The sequence below is a fragment of the Andrographis paniculata genome, unplaced genomic scaffold (genome assembly GCF_009805555.1).
Source record: "Andrographis paniculata isolate CXL003 unplaced genomic scaffold, ASM980555v1 Contig38END, whole genome shotgun sequence".
Classification (NCBI taxonomy): Eukaryota; Viridiplantae; Streptophyta; class Magnoliopsida; order Lamiales; family Acanthaceae; genus Andrographis; species Andrographis paniculata.
In genome coordinates this window covers 1,475,476-1,494,619 of record NW_026137571.1, presented here as the reverse complement: position 1 = coordinate 1,494,619, position 19,144 = coordinate 1,475,476, and the positions used below count along the sequence as shown (strand labels likewise).

Below are 19,144 nucleotides of genomic sequence, written 5' to 3'. Positions count from 1 at the left end.
TTAAATCTCGTATCAAACACAACCAAGACTATAATTTTGAGACGAATGGAGTATAAAAACACACTATATAACTATTATTAATATCCAATATGACCGTGCTGATTTTATCGTATAACATATACTTGTATATATTTGTATAGAGTATAGTATATATTTTATAGAACGCCATACATACTTTTTCCAGTGATTTTATTCCACTAAATTTTTACTCCCTTCGTCTACACAATAAGTATACATTTATTTTTGGCTTGGAGTTTAAAAAATAATAGTATTTTAATTATAGTAGATAGGTAAAAGTAGAGTAATGACATTTTTATCCTTACCTTTTGGTATAAAAGTAATTATGTGTTGTAAAGTAAGGGTATTTGTGGAAAAAAAAAAGGGGTATTTAATGAAATGGTTACTTCGCAATTGAACGTCTCAAAATAAAAATATGTATACTTTGTAGCTGGACGGATCAAGTATAAATGTTACAACTAAAAGAAATTATATTGCCTCTTAATTAAACATTGATGTCGCATCATTATTTTAAAATTTAAAGTGAATTATTTAAATTTTAAGATATTACCGATACTCAAATAATTATAATTTAATCCAATTAAAATAATTATTTTATATTTTGAAATATAAATATACAAAAATATTACTATTGTATTATTATTTTTTAATAAATCGAGTCTCTTAATTAAATTTATATATTGTGATACCAGTAAAAAAATAAAAATAAATGACATTAATGGAAAGACTAATAAAAATGGTTAAGTTGATCAAACTCTAAGAAATTACTCGTAAATTGAGACAATAAAAACTTCTTCAATTCTTCAAAGCACAACCATGCATGCAAATCAACAATAATCTCTCAGAAATTCCCAAAATAGTTGCAGCTTTGACCAAAGAATTGACCGAAGAGTCAACGCCATCCCTTATACCCTACTAGTTATTTTCTATGTTTTTAATTCGAAATTTATTTCTGTATTCATTAATATTTTCTTTAAAAAAAATTAAATTAAATATTTATTATTTTTACATCATATTATACTAAAATTTATTTTTTATATTTAAAATATTATGTCAAAATTTATTTATAATATATCAAGTAATTATTAAAATTCAAAATTTCAGTGCCTAAAATTCCAAAAAACCAACCAAACACACCCTTCTCTCCCAATCGTGTGGTGTTGAAGTTATCGCATGTGCGTTCTCTCTCTCTTATAAAATTATTTTTTAATAATTATATATAATTATTAATAGATATTTTTACTTATTTATATTATTGTAAAGTTCTTATATACTTTCTTAGTACCACTTATTTTCTCTCATTTAATTTGGGCACAAAATTTTAAATATTATATAATGAGTAAGTAATAAAAAAATATATTAATAAAAATAATTATAGATTAAGATTAAATGACTAAATAGTTTAATTAAAATGAAAAATATATAAATTATGAATTTTAAAATATATAATTATATTTTAGAAAAAATGACAAATTATGTAGAATATATATAGATTAAAAGAGTGTGATAAATTAAGTAGGACGGAGAGGGTATAATATTATAAATAAAAATAAATATTTAATTTAATATTTTAAAAAATATATATATATATGAATAATGCTAAAATTCCTAAAATGCACCTATTATAGATTGAATCGCATAGCAAAAAGTAATATATACTTACTTTTTTCTTATAAAAATATTACATTAAATACTCGTTAGAAAGGTACACTTTATTTCTTGCGTTATTATATTCAATATTAAAAATATATTTATATTAATATAGAAATTAATAGAAGTATTTTTTTATTACTTATTAATATAGTAATAATTAATATAAAAAAATCTACACATAAAAAGTTAATAGTACCTTTTTTAAAAAAAAAATATTAAAAAGTATGTTAGAATAATAATTAAGAATAATTTTAAAAAATATGAATAATTTTATTATAAAATGGATGAGAACCACGATTAATAAATAAAAAAACAAGACCATTATTTTAGAATAAACGAAATAAAAAAATAAAACAATTATTACGGGAGGGAGAAAGTATTAATTTGATTTGAAATAGTAAAGAATAAACCCATGAATTTGATTTGATATATATATATATTTTTGAATAAATTGGTGAATAGTGATTTTTTTTTTTTTAATTTTTTTAAGAAAATCCAACCAAACAGAAGCTTTAGTTTGGCGTCACGCTCTTTATGCCTGACGGGAGCACATCTAACCTTCTTTGGTCTGATCTGTATGTATTATTAATTGTTAATTGTTAATGTTATAGTTGTAGCTACCACTTTTTGTTAGATATATCTAATCTCTCTCTAACCAAACCAGTCCACTCCCACATTTATTTATTATTATTATTATTTATTATTATTATTATTATTATTATTATTATTATTATTATTATTATTATTTATTTTTATTGCAGCACTACTTCTGTAGGACTGTATCTATTAATAATTGTTGAAGTTTCACTGTACTGAAATGTAAATACCCATAAATTTGTAACGAAACTTCCGTTTCCATTTCCATGGTTCTCATGACCACACCTCACTCTCACTGAACTTTCCCTTTTCATACCTAATTATTTTTATTTCTACAAACCCTTTTTTTTTTTTTTCCCGCTAATTATATAAATTTTAAATTAAATAATTTAAGTGTGTAACACACTCGGAATTATTTCCCCCTACTTATAGCCATTCATTATTGTCGATAATGTTTTTATCGTTGTGTACATCGTACCTGATTTATTAATTTCTATGGGTGTGAGTTCATTTATAACTCATATGTACACATATATATATATATAATATATTGTTATTTTAAGATATGAAAAATAAAAATAAAAATAAAATAAGATGATTTATTTTTTAAAAATTAAAGTACAATTTTTAATATAGTTATATAAAAGAATATATTTTTACATTAAAAAAATAAATCAATTTGGGGCAAAAATGGACTACTCTAGTTGTTATTAGTTAATACTCTCTCCGTCTCATATATCATGTCCACGTTGCCGTTTCTGTCCGTCCCACATACCATATCATTTTCCTTTTTTGAGAAATGATTACACACTTTAATCTCATTTTAAATTTTTTAATTTTTTTTTTAAATTTTAATTAAACTAATTAGTTATCTTAATTTTAATTTATAATTATTTATATATAGGATAGTTATTTTCACTAATATATTCCTAATTATCTACTAATTACACCCCTCTTAAAATACCGTGTCTACAGTGTGATGTATTTGTGCTGTATTAATATTTAATATATGCGGATATTAATTATGACATTTATTGAATTGATGATTAATATGTATTATAGTAATTTGTTTCATTTTATCATAAAATTTTGTGGTGAGAATATAGTATGTAATTGTATTTATTATTGCATCCGTCCTACATACCATATCTACTACACTGTAGACAATTTATTTTAGGAGGGGTGTAATTAATAGATAATTAAGAATGTATTAGTAAAAATAATTACCCTATAATATAAATAATTATAAATTAAGATTAAGATAACTAATTAGTTTAATTAAAATTTTAAAAAAATAAAATTAAAAAGTTTAAAATGAAATTAAAGTGTATAATCATTTTTCAAAAAAGGAAAGTGACATGGTATGTGGAATTGACAGAAACGACAACGTGGACATGGTATGTGGGACGGAGGGAGTATTACCATACGATAATTACAGCTAATCAATATAGTATGTAATTATATAAATATATATTACTATTGGGCATGATCGGATCAAACATCCCATAGTCATATATTCAATCCATCGAATCGCGATAAAAAAAATAAAATAAAATAAAAATGATTATTACGTCACTTTTAGATTTTTTTTTATTTATTTTATTTATTTATTTCATTTTCGTGTCACGTGTTTTTATAATTGCTTTTATTGTGAAAATTTGATGCAAAAACTCTTTGTATTGGGTGTGTATTGTTTAATTTTAAATTAAAATCAATATTATTTAGCTTGTTCACTTTAACAAAAAAATATATATATTATTGTATTTATTTTTATAAAATATTGTATTAAAATATATTGAAATAAAATAAACAAACCAGTACCAAACAAATCCATGAAAATACTCAAACCAAACCAAACAAATCCATTATTGTTTTTGTAATTGTTATTTTTCAATAGCGACACATAGTTTCAAATATTTATCTAAATTCTAAATAATGTTGAAAATTATACTTCTCGAGAGCAATCTATTTTTTATTTTTGTCACATTATATAATTTATAATGAAATGTATTATGAAAGAATATTTTATATTTATTATTATGTAATTTCTAGATAATGAAAATTAACTATGTGGGGGTATTCTATTTTATTCACATTATATAAGTTACAATGATATATATATATTATATATTAAAAATATATATTTATTTTTTATTTTAATGTCCCATCACAAATATATCTTCCATTAATTTATCAAAAATCTAATTTAGGTAAAGACAAAAAAAACACAATAATAAACTCAAAACACTAAAAACCACATAATTATAGATTATTTTTTCTAAAATATAAATAAATTATAGTATCAAAATATTTTTATATTTATTATTATGCAAATTCTAGATAATGAAAATTATACTTGCGGGGAGTTGGAGTTTTAATTTAAAATTTTTTTAATGTCGAATATATGAATATGCTAATATTATAAAAAATAATATTCTATTTTGAATATTGAATTTTTTAGAAAAAAAAAAAGAAAAAATATATTATGAGAATTGTATCTAAAAAAGTTATGGACTATCAAATCTTTTAGTGACATTACATATTTATAATGAAATATATTTTTAAAATATTTATATATATATTTATTTATTTACAATGTCCCATCACAATCTATCTTCTATTAAAATATTCATCCAAAAATCTGTTTTAGGTTAAAAAAATAATAATAATAATAATAATAATAAGCTCAAAATATTAAAAGCCACAAAAATATAGACTATTTTAACCAATATAGAAAATAAATTATATTATAAATATTAATTAGTTTGGGCAAAAAAAAAACATATATACTGTAAACCCTAATTTACCCTTTACAAATATATATAATAAAAAAAAAAGTAGCCTATATTTAATAATAGAGCCCAAATTTGGTAAATGGAGACCAAAAACAAAAACAAAAATAAAAAATAAAATTAAAAATTCTTATACATATATATATATATATATATTTTTCTTATACATATATTTTGAGAGAGTAGTGTGGTGTGATATATACAGAGCTCCACCAACCACCATAGGCTTTAGGTCTCGCCAAATCTGAGGCGTTGATCAGAAAAAAATGAACGGCTGAGATGAATCCTCAACCAACTCCTCCATCTTGACTTGTCTTCCCCAACTCCAACTCCTCTCCATCGCCAATCTCACCTACCAAAATCCTCTTATGTATCACGACACGTTTTCCTGCTTCCCTACCAGTCTCCTCTATTTAACTCCACACACCGCACCTACTATATTTCAATAAATCTCCTCTCCTTAATCTCCAATCGACCACGCCTTCGCACACACAGGCGGCGTTCGCTGAATCCAGGAGGAGAAAACGCAATCGGCGTGCGCGCGGTTTTGATTTTCTGTGAATAGAATTTGTGTGAAGAATTTTGGTTGATAATGGCGGCGGTTAAGGAGAACGGTTTCCACTCGAACGGTTTCTGCGTGCAGAGCAAGGATCCGTTGAATTGGGGACAGGCGGCGGAGTCGCTCAAGGGGAGTCATCTCGAGCAGGTGAAGCGTATGGTGGAGGAGTTTCGTAAGCCGGCGGTGAAGCTCGGCGGAGAAACGCTCACTATATCTCAGGTCGCCGCGATCGCTGCTAGAGATAACGCCGTCGCCGTTGAACTCGCGGAGTCGGCGCGCGCCGGCGTCAAGGCGAGCAGCGATTGGGTGATGGAGAGCATGAATAAAGGAACCGACAGCTATGGCGTCACTACCGGCTTCGGCGCCACCTCACACCGCCGGACCAAACAAGGCGGCGCTCTGCAGAAGGAGCTCATTAGGTAAATTCAATTTTCAACTCTACTTACTTCGTTAATTACTTCTGTTAAAAGTCATTGGCGATCTAATTACGAATTTAATTGTTTTTTTTTAGATCTAATCTATACACTGCTTGCTCCTATTTATTGAACTAAACGTTTGCATGTTGAAAATGGAAATCTGATGTGTGTTGCCAAATCTGATCAATTTTTTTGGATAATTGTAAATATATTCGTCATAATTCCAAATATATTTAGAGTCAATTTCAATTTATAGTTCTATACTGTGATCTATTTTATCATTCACTCTGTTTCCTTGGCCTTATTAGGTGCAATTTCTTGTGCAACGTGAGTTCTACATAAATTAAATATATAAATTAATACTCGCGTATAAAATATACATTTAATTTTTTTTGGCACTCTTAACTTTTTTTTTTATTATTATTTTTAAAATTTTTCTGTAGCCTATTAAATTTTCAATTGGCCATTGTCCAAAAGTAGGTGTAGCGGTATATCCTTACAATCACCACCTAACAAGATGCTGTTACTTTTTTGTTGTGTGAGATTTTTATTTATTAATATTATATTATTTTCAATGATACATGACTTGTTTGCATAGGCAAAAAGTGAAATTTGGAAAATTTTCGGCACTTTTCCTCTAATAGCAATTTTCTTCGAAACATTAATTAAATATTCATAATTTTTTTTATTGGAAATTAATTATTGAAATTGAATTTCTCAGGTTTTTGAACGCCGGAATCTTTGGGCACGGAACAGATCCGTGCCACACGCTGCCGCACTCCGCCACCAGGGCGGCGATGCTCGTACGGATCAACACCCTCCTCCAGGGGTACTCCGGCATCCGGTTCGAGATCCTCGAAGCCATTACCAGCTTCCTCAACCACAACGTCACCCCATGCTTGCCCCTCCGCGGCACCATCACCGCCTCCGGCGACCTCGTGCCGTTGTCGTACATCGCCGGCCTATTGACCGGCCGTCCCAATTCCAGGGCGGTTGGTCCCGACGGCAGCCTCCTCGACGCCGAGGAAGCCTTCAAACTCGCCGGCGTAACCAGTGGATTCTTCGAGCTCCAGCCAAAGGAAGGCCTCGCCCTTGTCAACGGCACCGCTGTCGGCTCCGGATTGGCGTCCATCGCGCTCTACGATGCCAACATTCTCGCCGTCCTCTCGGAAGTTATGTCGGCGATCTTTGCCGAGGTCATGAACGGGAAGCCCGAGTTCACCGATCACTTGACGCATAAGCTCAAGCACCACCCGGGCCAGATCGAGGCCGCCGCGATCATGGAGCACATACTCGACGGCAGCGCCTATGTCAAGGCGGCACAGAAATTGCACGAGACTGACCCTTTGCAGAAGCCGAAACAGGACCGATATGCCCTGCGGACTTCGCCGCAATGGCTAGGTCCTCAGATCGAAGTCATCCGGACGGCGACGAAAATGATCGAGCGGGAGATCAACTCCGTCAACGACAACCCGTTGATCGACGTCTCCCGGAACAAAGCCTTGCACGGCGGCAACTTCCAAGGGACGCCGATCGGCGTGTCGATGGACAATGCTCGATTGGCCATCGCCTCCATCGGGAAGCTTATGTTCGCCCAATTTTCCGAACTCGTGAACGACTTCTACAACAACGGCCTGCCGTCGAACCTCTCCGGCGGCCGCAACCCGAGCCTTGACTACGGCTTCAAGGGTGCCGAGATCGCCATGGCCGCCTACTGCTCGGAGCTCCAATTCTTGGCGAATCCCGTCACCAACCACGTTCAAAGTGCTGAGCAACACAACCAAGACGTGAACTCGCTAGGCCTAATCTCGTCGCGGAAGACCGTCGAGGCGTTGGACATTCTGAAGCTCATGTCCGCAACGTTCCTTGTCGCACTCTGCCAGGCGATTGATCTCCGGCACATTGAGGAGAACCTCCGGCAAGCCGTGAAGAACGCCGTCGGCGTCGTCGCGAAGCGGACGCTGACCACCGGCGCCAACGGTGAGCTCCACCCGTCGCGGTTCTGCGAGAAGGACCTCCTCTCGGTGGTCGACCGGGAATACGTATTCGCCTACGCCGACGACCCATGCAGCGCCGCGTACCCGCTCATGCAGAAGCTCCGGCAGGTCCTCGTCGACCACGCCCTGAAGAACGGCGACGGCGAGAAGAACCACGGCACGTCGATCTTCCAGAAGATCGAAACGTTTGAGGACGAGCTGAAGGCGATTCTTCCGAAGGAAATTGAGAATGCTCGGGCGGCGGTGGAAGCCGGAGCTCCGGCCATCGGAAATAAGATCAAGGAATGCAGGTCATATCCTCTGTATAGGTTCATAAGGGAGGAGCTGGCGGCGGAGTTTCTGACGGGGGAGAAGGCGGCGTCGCCGGGGGAGGAGTGCGAGAAGGTGTTCGCCGCCTTGAGCGGCGGCGGAATTGTGGATCCGTTGATGGAGTGCCTCAGGGGATGGGACGGAGCGCCGCTGCCAATCTGTTAGTTCGTTATTTGGGGGATTTGGGGTTTTTTTTTTTTTTTTTGGTAAAATTTTTAATTTTATTTATGGTTTTTTTTTTTTTTTTTGTATTGTGGTGTAGGAAAATTGTGACTGTGTGTGTGTGGTGGGGGATTTGTTGTTGTTATAATAAATGGTGTATAAATAAAAATTACTATTGTTATTGACTTGTTGGTGGTGGTGTTGTTGCGTCACTTTTGTTGCTATTTATTGTGAATTTATTTGTCGTTTTCTGTTGTGGAAAATTTTGTTTGTAATTGTGTTGATGATGCTATAGTTTTGCGGCAAGTGACAGTTCTTAGATGTATTTGGGTCTACTGATGTCGCAGGCTTTTTAATGTTGTTACTATTATTTAAAATAATTTTCTAAATTAAGAATTGTTATTAATAAATTTGAAAATATATATACTCGGAAATTAATGTATTTATTTTTTTATTTTAATTCATCTGAAATAAAAGTACTCATTTTTAAATAATTGTACTCCTCACCTAATAAAAAAAATTACAAAAAAAGTATTTTTATTATTAAACAAAAAACGTAGGGGCAAATTGTCACTTGATATATCTATTATACTATATATACATATATTCCTTCCCTAACCTAAACCTCACTTCACCCAAACCCTTAAGCTATACTTAAATCCAATTTGGTGAATTTGTTAAGAATGGTTATTAGAGTGTGATTATTTTAGAAAGAGTTGAAACCATTTTGGATAGAAAGCAAGTCTTTTTTTTTTTTTTTTTTTTTTTTTTAATGTAGGAACCCGCTGCCGCTACCTGAAAATGCGCATCGGGTAAACTCTCGGCCAAACTCAATACTTTACAAATTTGAATGTTTCACCAGAGAGCAAGGGGCAGAGAAGGCACAGACGAAACTAAGCTAGGGCAGCTGCCCTTGCCCCCACCACTTATAGGATGTGTTTGCTTGAAGGATTTGTGTGGATTTATACTATTTATATATTATTTTTTTCAAAAATATCAAATCAAATATTTATTTTTTATATAATACTAAAAATTAATTTTATATTCAAAACATCACATCAATACATATTTATATCACATTAAATAACTATTCAAATTTAATTTTTTTACTACTCAAATCTCAATCCAAAATCCAAAATCCAAAATCCAAATCCCCAAACAAACCCACCCTATTTGATTATTTATTTATTGAAAAAATACATATGTATATAAGATATAAAAAATAAGTTACATAAAAGAAAAAAAAAATGCTAAAATATGAAAGTTTGGGTAATTTTGGTTTTATATCAGAATTATTATTATTATTCACTTGGTATGATTATAATAAAAATATATTATTTTATTTTATAAAATATCATACCAATATATTATTTAAAGAAATTTTCTTTTTAACTCAAACCAAAATCATATTTCATTTAGGGATGTCAAATGGGGCGGGTTAGCCCCGGATCCGTTCTTAATGGGGCGGGTTCGGATCTAAATATATGTTTCGGGCGAATTGTGGATTTGAAATTTTAAACCCGATCGAGTTAGGGGCAAGTTACGGGTTTTACTAAAAACTCGTCCCAACCTAGACCCGGATATTTTTTAAAATTATTATAACTAATATATATGTATATTTATATAATAAAAATATATTATTTATTTATTTAAATAATTTTAAACATAAAACTCAATTAGTTGTCTGCCTCAGCCCTAAATTCATAATTTCTTTTTCCGCTTCTTCAACCGCGTTGTTGCCGTCTTCCATCCTCATCTACTTGTCTTCTTCCAACTACCACCTTCCGCCAGCGCCAATATAATAATATGCATATATATTTTTTAATTAGGTACTAGATGAAGATGAAAACTTTGATGTCGAAGGATGTTAGAATTGACTTTTAGATTTTTTTTTTGTGTTTTTAATACTATTTGTTTTAGTATTCGATTGTTAAAAATATACTTATTATTATATATTTTTTTTAAAAAAACGAGCTTTCCGGATTGACTCCGAACCCGAAGGGTTTGGAGTGGGACAAGTGCTGGGGCCAGGTGGAAGCGGAGCGAGTCTCGAGGCTTAATATTTTCTAGCAGGGCGGGTCTCGGGGCCGGCAGAACCCGTCCCGAACCCGCCCCGTTGAGATCCCTAATTTTCTGAGTCTCTGACCATGATGACTCACGTAGTGGCTCCCGGACTACCGACTGCGGATCGCAACAGCTCTGACTTTGTCGGACAGCAAGCAAACTAGCATATGGTCTTTCAAAAGAAACTAACCTAACTCAACTAATGCACTCTTTTTAAAAAAATAAAGTTTAATAACGTAATATAATATTTATGATATTATTATTTTTATTTTTTTTATATAAATAGTGGTGTTGGTATATTTTAAAATAAAAAATAATATAATTAAAATAATTTTAAAATATCTATTGCAATATTTCAAACGCTACGTCTCTTTAATATATATATACAATATAGATATTATGTTATACATAATAACATTCTGTATAACATAATAAAATAAAAATATATTTTTTATAATTAGTATAAATTAATTTTATAAAAAATAATTTAAATATAAATAAAAATCATATCAATTGTTATAAGCCGAATAAGTATATAACTAAATGAGTTGGACTTAGGGTTAAGTATAGATTAGTTTTGGACTTAATAAATTGGGCCTAATTTCAAACTACAAATAACAGATGTAATAATTTAAATAAATTTTATTTATACCACATATGAAATAAAATAAATAAATATATATATATAATAGTACACAATATTGGAAGAAAATAAAAATCAATTTATTATAAATAAAAATTACAAAGAGAATGGAAACAGAATCTTATATCTATTACAACAAACCAAATTGGTTTGGGCTGATTGAGCCCTTTACCAGTCTAGCCCGTTGGACAATGTAAATTAGTTATTAAAAATAAATAAAAAATAAAGGTGTTTATTTGAAGTAAAATTTTAAAAATAATAATACTCCCCGTGGAAGAGTGGCGTTTGCTTTTTGCACATAAATTTTTCAATATTAGTATTATATTGGATTGTAGTAAAAAAGACAAAAATACCCCTATTAGTATAGTGTAATATAAAAGTAATGACATTTGAGTAATATATTATAAGTTGAAAGCGTATTTATTATGTTAAGTAGGTAGTACAATTACTAAATTAAGAAATGATAATCTTGTTTTGGGACGAACAGAAATAGAAAATAGTAACCTTTCAATGGGACGGAGGGAGTAATAATAATTACCTATTATACCATTTATATATTTTATTAGAAATTTTGTAACATCTTTCAAAATTTTAATATTTATTTATTTTATTTTTAATTATATCAAATAAATATTAATATATGTTTAAATTATATTATATATTTTGAAATAGTTTTAATTATTTTTTTAAACAAGTTTAATTATAATAATTTTTTAATAAATTACAAATTAGTATATAATTATATCTATAATACTAATATTTTACCTCATCCGTCTCATCTAATATGAATATATTAATATGCATACTGGAATATAGGTAAAATATAATTAATACGTAAAATTATTGTTTATCTTTATTGGTAAATTTAAAAAATATGTAATATATAAAGTATTTGGTTCCTCCAATACGTAATCATGTAATTTTTATTTTTATTATATTGAACAAATCAATTTTGTATCACATTTTATAAATAAATTAATCAAATTTTATTAAATACTTTTTTTTTATTCATATAACATAAGGATAAAATAGTAAAATTATTATATTTTTCCTTTTTTCGCTTTACGATAATGATATCGCAATTTTCATCTATAACTATCATATTCACCCATCATTTTTTAATTAAAAATATCAAATATTCAATTATTGTTTTATGATTTCTTTCATATGATCAAAAAAAAAATTGTAAAATACACATTTCTTTTATTTGTTTCTATAATATTCATTAAAAATAACACTTGGGGAAAAAAAACGTTAATTACGAATAAATTTTCATTTAAAAATAATATATTTTCTATTATATTTTTTAAAAAACATTGAACGCTATTAAAATACATAAAAATAAGTTTGTTTTTTTTATTTTACTTCCATTATTCTCAATTAAAAAATATTAATATTTTTTAAGTAGATTATAATATTTTTTCACAAAATATTACATTAAATAAATATTTACTTAAAAACAATAAAAATCAAGCAATATCCTCAAATATTTAAATTCATCTAATTTAAATTTTAGTCTAAATAATATTTTATTAAAAAAATTAACATTCTTTTAGTTCCAAATAATAGTCTTATTTTTTTATATTTTTATCCATCTTAAAATAATAATTTTACATATATATATAACAATATATCTCATCATAAAAGTACTCTTATTTTATTATTATTACTCCCTTCGTCCACTTACAATGTTTATATATTTCTATTTTGGGACGTTCAATTACAAAGTTAGCATTTCATTAAATACTCTACTTTTTTTCCACAAATACTCTTACTTTACATCACATCATTACTTTTACACAAAAAAAGTAAGGGCAAAAATGTCATTACACTACTTTTAACTACTCACTACAATTAAAATACTATTATTTCTTAAATACCGCGCCAAAAGTAAATGTCAACCTTCTAAGTGGATGGAGGGAGTATTACACAAACATGTTTATAAGGATATTTTAGTCCGCTACTGTCTATTTATACTCACTTTAATATAATACTAATATTATTTTTTAATTACGGGTCGAACACAAAAGTCACTATTATTTCGAAACAAATAGAGTATTTTTTAGTATAAACAGTAAGAATTGTATATTTCTTAATTATGTTTTAATTTAGTTAAATTTTACTTTAAATAGAAAAATATTAATTGTTATAAAATAGATAAAAATAAAAAAATACATCAATTAAGATAAAACAGATAAAGTAATTCTAATTCAACGGAAGAAATATTATTCAATTTGTATAATTTAAAATACTTTTTTTAAAAAAAAAAAAGAAAAACAAAAATATTGAAATACTATTCCCTCGGTCCCAAACACCCTGCAACATTTCTTTTTTTGGTATGTCCCAAATACCCTACAATATTTCCAAAATAAGAAATAATTAACCTCTGCTCCACACTTTATCCTCTTACATAATCCAAATAAAAAATAAAATATATATTTCTCTCTCTATTACATCACCTAATTTCTAAATTAGCTTACTTAATACTGTCCACTTAAAAACCCGTACAAAAAACAAATGTTGCACTTTATTTGAGACGGAGGAAGTTCTATTTAGTATTTACACGGAAATTAAACTAAAACCAAACAACTTATGAGGGTGTTGTCCGTATAAAGAAATGGATGTTTCGGTGTGTCCAAACACGACAAAACTATTACATTTGTTTCATTGCATAAGCTATTTGATATTTTTGGACATTTTCTCAACATTTGTTTGTCTCTTCAATAAGTCTTTTTTGTCTTCTTTTGATTTTACTTTGGTATTTTATGCATCTATATATTTTTTATATAAAAATAATTTATTTAAATATAGTATTACTGTTTCCGTCACCGAAATTTATTTGATTGGGCATAGATTTTTTTAAAAAAAAATTAGAAAAGATTAAATAAAAAAATATTTTATAGTGAAAAAGTAATAAAAAAAATGTTATTTTATATTAAAAAAAGAAATAGTTTTTAATGACAATAAAAAATAAAATGAACATAAATTTAAATAACAAAAGAATATTTAAAAAGAACATAATTTATGGAGTATATTATTTATCTGGTGTTATTATTCTCTATCATTGCGAAATTTTTTAGATAAAATATAATTGTCAAATGTCATTATTTAAAAAATACTAGATCCATCCAGTTCTAAAAGTCTCATTTAATTTTTGTATATTGATCTTTAAAGATTAATAATTATATCAAAATGTAGTGCAAATTAAAAAAATAGTAAATTATATAATACCCCCATGTGTTTTAATAAAAATGCACAAAATACTATGTATTTTTTTTATTGCGTGAAAACCTCTTGTGTTGATGTAAAATTTACACGAAACACTCTCTTGTTCAAAACTAATATTTGGTTTTAAACAAAGACCTAGATTATGTCAATTTTATATAAATAAAAAACGTAAAATATTTTAAATATATTTTTTAAAAAATAAATAAATAAATAATTGGTCAATCATGATTTTTATAGTTTTTGTAATCATGTAAAAATTTATCCAAAAAAAAACTATAAAATGAAGGATTAATAAATTATCTATTTATTTGTTTTATTCAAAAAAAACATTTAAGATATTTTAAGTTTTTTATTTGTATAAAACTTGCATAATTTAGGTATTTATTTAGAACAAAACATCAATTTTGGACAATGAAGGTGTTTCGTGCAAACCTTACATTAACAGAAGGATGTTTCACACAATAAATAATACATTTGTGCATTTTTATTTTTTTTGGATGACGTGGGAACCCGCAGCCGTTACCCGATAGTGCGCACTGGGTAAACTTCAGTCGAACCTAATACCCTGCAAACCAGGCCCAACGGGAAAGTCACACTAGGCGAACCATGTGTGGCAGGTGACCTGAGACGTTGGGGTTTGAACCCATGACATTTGTGCATTTTTACTAAAACATAAGGGGTATTATATTATTTACCCATAAGAAAAATTGCAAAAATACTTCAATTAATATCTTATAATATTAATAGAAAGACATTTGTACAAAAAATTTATACAAATATAAAAATATTTTTAATGTTAAGTACAATGACGTAAAAGGTAAATGTGACTCTTAGAGACGGACGGAGAGAATATATATTAGTTAATCCCTCCTTATCAAATATAGTGTCACATATATTATAAATACGTGAATTTAGAATGGTGCGATTTGATATTACTACACCGTATAATTATTTAAATCTAAAATTTTTTACTATTCAAAATCCAAATTTTCAATCAAATACACCTTTAAAGGATATAAGGTTTTTTGTTTTATATTTTAAATTGAAATAAATATTATTTATTTTGTACAATTTTTTAAAGGATATAAGATATGAGACGGACATAAACGACAATATAGATACGGTAGATGGGACGGAAACAATAAATTAAGATGTGATATTTAGCTAAGGCTTTGTTTGGCTACCAATTAGACTCAGAAGTTAGCATTTTGTTTCAACTTTTTTTTATCTCAACTAAAAATTTTCAATTTTTTACAAAATGAGCTCAGTTATTAAGTATATATATATATATATATATAATCTTCTATATTTTATAAATTAATTTATATTAATTGAGATTTAATACATATATTATATTGTTATATTATACTCCCTCCGTCCAACATACCGTGTCTGCTACACTGTAGACATCGTATTTTAGAAGGGGTGTAATTTGTAGATAATTAACAATGTATTAGTGAAAATAATTATCATATAATATAAATAATTATAAATTAATATTAAGAGAACTAATTAGTTTAATTAAAATTAAAAAATAAATAAATTAAAAATTTTAAAATGAGATTAAAGTGTGTAATTATTTTCCAAAAAAGGAAAGTGATATAGAATATGAGACGGACATAAACGACATCATAGACATGGTACGTGGGACGGAGGAAATATATAATTTTATTTATTAAAAAACGATATTCATATTAAATACGATGTCTGAAATGGGAGAGAATGGACATCCCAACCGGAATTTTGAACAAGATGACCAATATATATATTATTAAAATATTTTTTTATATATAAAATGTATTCATTTCGTTTTGTAAAAGAAGTTTTTTTTTTAATTTTTTTATCTTACAGTGGGATTAAAAAAATTAATATTTTATTAAAAAATATCAAAATAAAAAGATATTTGAAGATATTTTTAAAAATTTTAATTAGTAATTAATGATGTTAAAGAAATAATATATTTTCTCATTCCCTTAACAATTTATCCATTTTTCGGTATGTCGTATAACAAAATATCTATTTCATATTTTAATAATTGTCACGTAAAAAAAATTTTTACTTTGTTAAAATTAATAATTAGTTAAATTTAACAAACAAAATAAAAATAAAGAATAATGTAAATTTGAGGGACAAATAAAGTGCATTATATTACTCCATAGGACATGGATTACTCCATAGGACATGGATCACTGTGGATCACATGTTGATAGCTCATTTGACCAGATTAGTATATATCATAAAAGTAAAATATATATATATATATATTAATTAATACAATATATATTGTATTATAAAATATCATATATTGTATTCTATCCGTCCCATATATATTTATTCATTTACTTTTTGCACAGAGTTTTAGAAATATTAGTATTATATTAGGATGTAGCAGAAATAAAAGTAAAAAAACTAAATTAACCTTATTAATATTGTATGATATAAAGATCATGTCATTTATGTAATACTCCCTCCGTCTCCGTCCCAGATACCATGTTCACGTTACCGTTTCTGTCCGTTACTTTTCTTTTTTGAAAAATGATTACACACTTTAATCTCATTTTAAATTTTTTAATTTAATTTTATTTTATTTTAATTGAACTAATTAGTTATCTTAATCTTGATTTATAATTATTTATATTATAGGATAGTTATTTTTACTAATACATTCTTAATTATCTACTAATTATATCCCTCCTAAAATACCGTATCTATAGTATAGCAAACACGGTATCTGAGATGGAGGGAATATATTATAAATTAAAAAAATATTTTTAATATTCAATAAATAATACAATTATTTAAAAAAATGAAATAAATATTTTATTATGTAGCGATATGTTTCGTAGATTTTAAATTGTTTTAAGTAGTAAAACTAGTAGCAAGTGTCAAAAAACGCACGAACCTACTTTTTATTTATTTATTTTAATTTTAAATTTTATTTTATTTTATTTTATTTTATTTTTTTTGTGTGTCCCAATGGTCTGTAGCGTAAAGAAGATGTCTTTCTGTACGTTAGACAAATTTCATGAATTCATGCATGACGTGGTACACTCAAAATTTGTAAAAAGTAATAAATAATCGAAATAAAAAATAAAAATAAATATAAATATCAAGGGGTTCCAAAATTGATTCGGCTCTTTAGTTTTCAAAATTTTGGAGTTTTAAGAAAAAAAAAAAAATAATAATAATAATAACTTTTGATATTTGATTTAATATTTTAGAAAAAAAAAATAATATTTAATATAATTTTAAAAATACTTTTTTCGTCCATTCAGTAATTATATATCCAAACAAAAACATTCATTTTTATTTTTAGTAAATATGAATTCCATTACTTATTACAAATATTTTTACATTTAAACTTCTTTGTATCGGTATCCTCACAATATTTTTATTAATCATAGAAATATAATAGTCTTTACATACAAAACTATTTTAACTATTATTAAAATACTTTTTGTGTTTCAGAACAAGAATGTCGCTTATTTTTTGAACATACTATTTTGAATATTAGTATTATTTCCTCCGTCTCGGAATTAAATATTTATTTGCTTTTTGCACGTAGTTTTAAAAATATTAATATTATATTGGGATATAGTAGGAATAAAGTAGAGATGACTAAAATAACCTTATTAATATGTGTGATGTAAAGGTAATGACATTTGTGTAATATATTGTAAGTTGTAAGAGTATTTATAATGCTAGGTAGAAAAAAATAGATACGTTGTTATGGGACGGACTAAAATGGAAAAATAGATACTTTGTTATGGGACGGAAGGAGTATATTAAATATAATTCAAATCAATAGAAAATGACCAAAATATCCGTACTAGTATTGTGTAATATAAACATAAACGTAATAATATTTATTTAATATATTGTAACTTGTAAGAATATTTATAATTTTAAGCATGAAGCATAATTACCAAAAAAAAAAATGATAATTTTATTTTAAAATAAACGAAAATAAAAAATTATATATTTTTTTATGGGATGATTAAATTTTGTGTAAAAAGCAGATGTATATCACAAAACCTAAAACATTGCGAAGGCAATAGCTAAAGCGTGGTATAAAGAGGCTAATAATTGTCATGGCCCACAGAAATTATGTGAAGCACGACTTTAGTTTATTTGTAGATAAGGATATGATTCACTCAACTTTGTTAAAAAAATTAAAATAAAAATAAAAAATAAAACTTTGGGTTTATTTATTTAGTGTTTTAATTTTTAATTTTTTATACGTGAGGTATAGATAATTGAATCGATGATATAAAAAATAATATTTTATGTTGAATGTTAATTTTTGTAAAATGATAAAATATACTTGTATTTATTGAAAATCGTATCGAAAAAAATAAAATTTGATGAACAAACTTTATTTTTTTCAAAATTACTACTTGCTATATTCTTCGCTCACAATAAATAATATATATAAATAATAAATACTTACTCGTTCAAAAGTAAATTTTTTATTTTATTATCCAAATCAAAACTTTAAATATATTTTTTAATAAAAATAATTCTTACTAAATACTAAAATATCTCTATTTTTTTTATTTTTTTACTTTAATATCCAGAGTAAAATAGATATTACATTATTCTATTATATTACTGCCTCCCTCGTCAAAATATGTACTCACTTCCTTTGTATTCAAAGCTAATGAAGGTGACAGATGCTTTGTTTGATTTTTTATTTTAAATTAAAA

The 19,144-nt window shown here is 27.4% G+C and overlaps 1 protein-coding gene across 1 annotated transcript; it reads left to right on the top strand.

Annotated features, from left to right (window-relative positions):
• Nucleotides 1–5,471: 5,471 nt before the first annotated feature.
• Nucleotides 5,472–8,867, top strand: LOC127250896 (phenylalanine ammonia-lyase). The gene is made up of 2 exons (XM_051274368.1): nt 5,472–6,038; nt 6,757–8,867. The coding sequence occupies exons 1-2, from the start codon at nt 5,653–5,655 to the stop codon at nt 8,504–8,506; spliced, it is 2,136 nt and encodes a 711-aa protein (XP_051130325.1). The 5' UTR covers nt 5,472–5,652; the 3' UTR covers nt 8,507–8,867.
• The last annotated feature ends 10,277 nt before the right edge of the window (nt 8,868–19,144 follow it).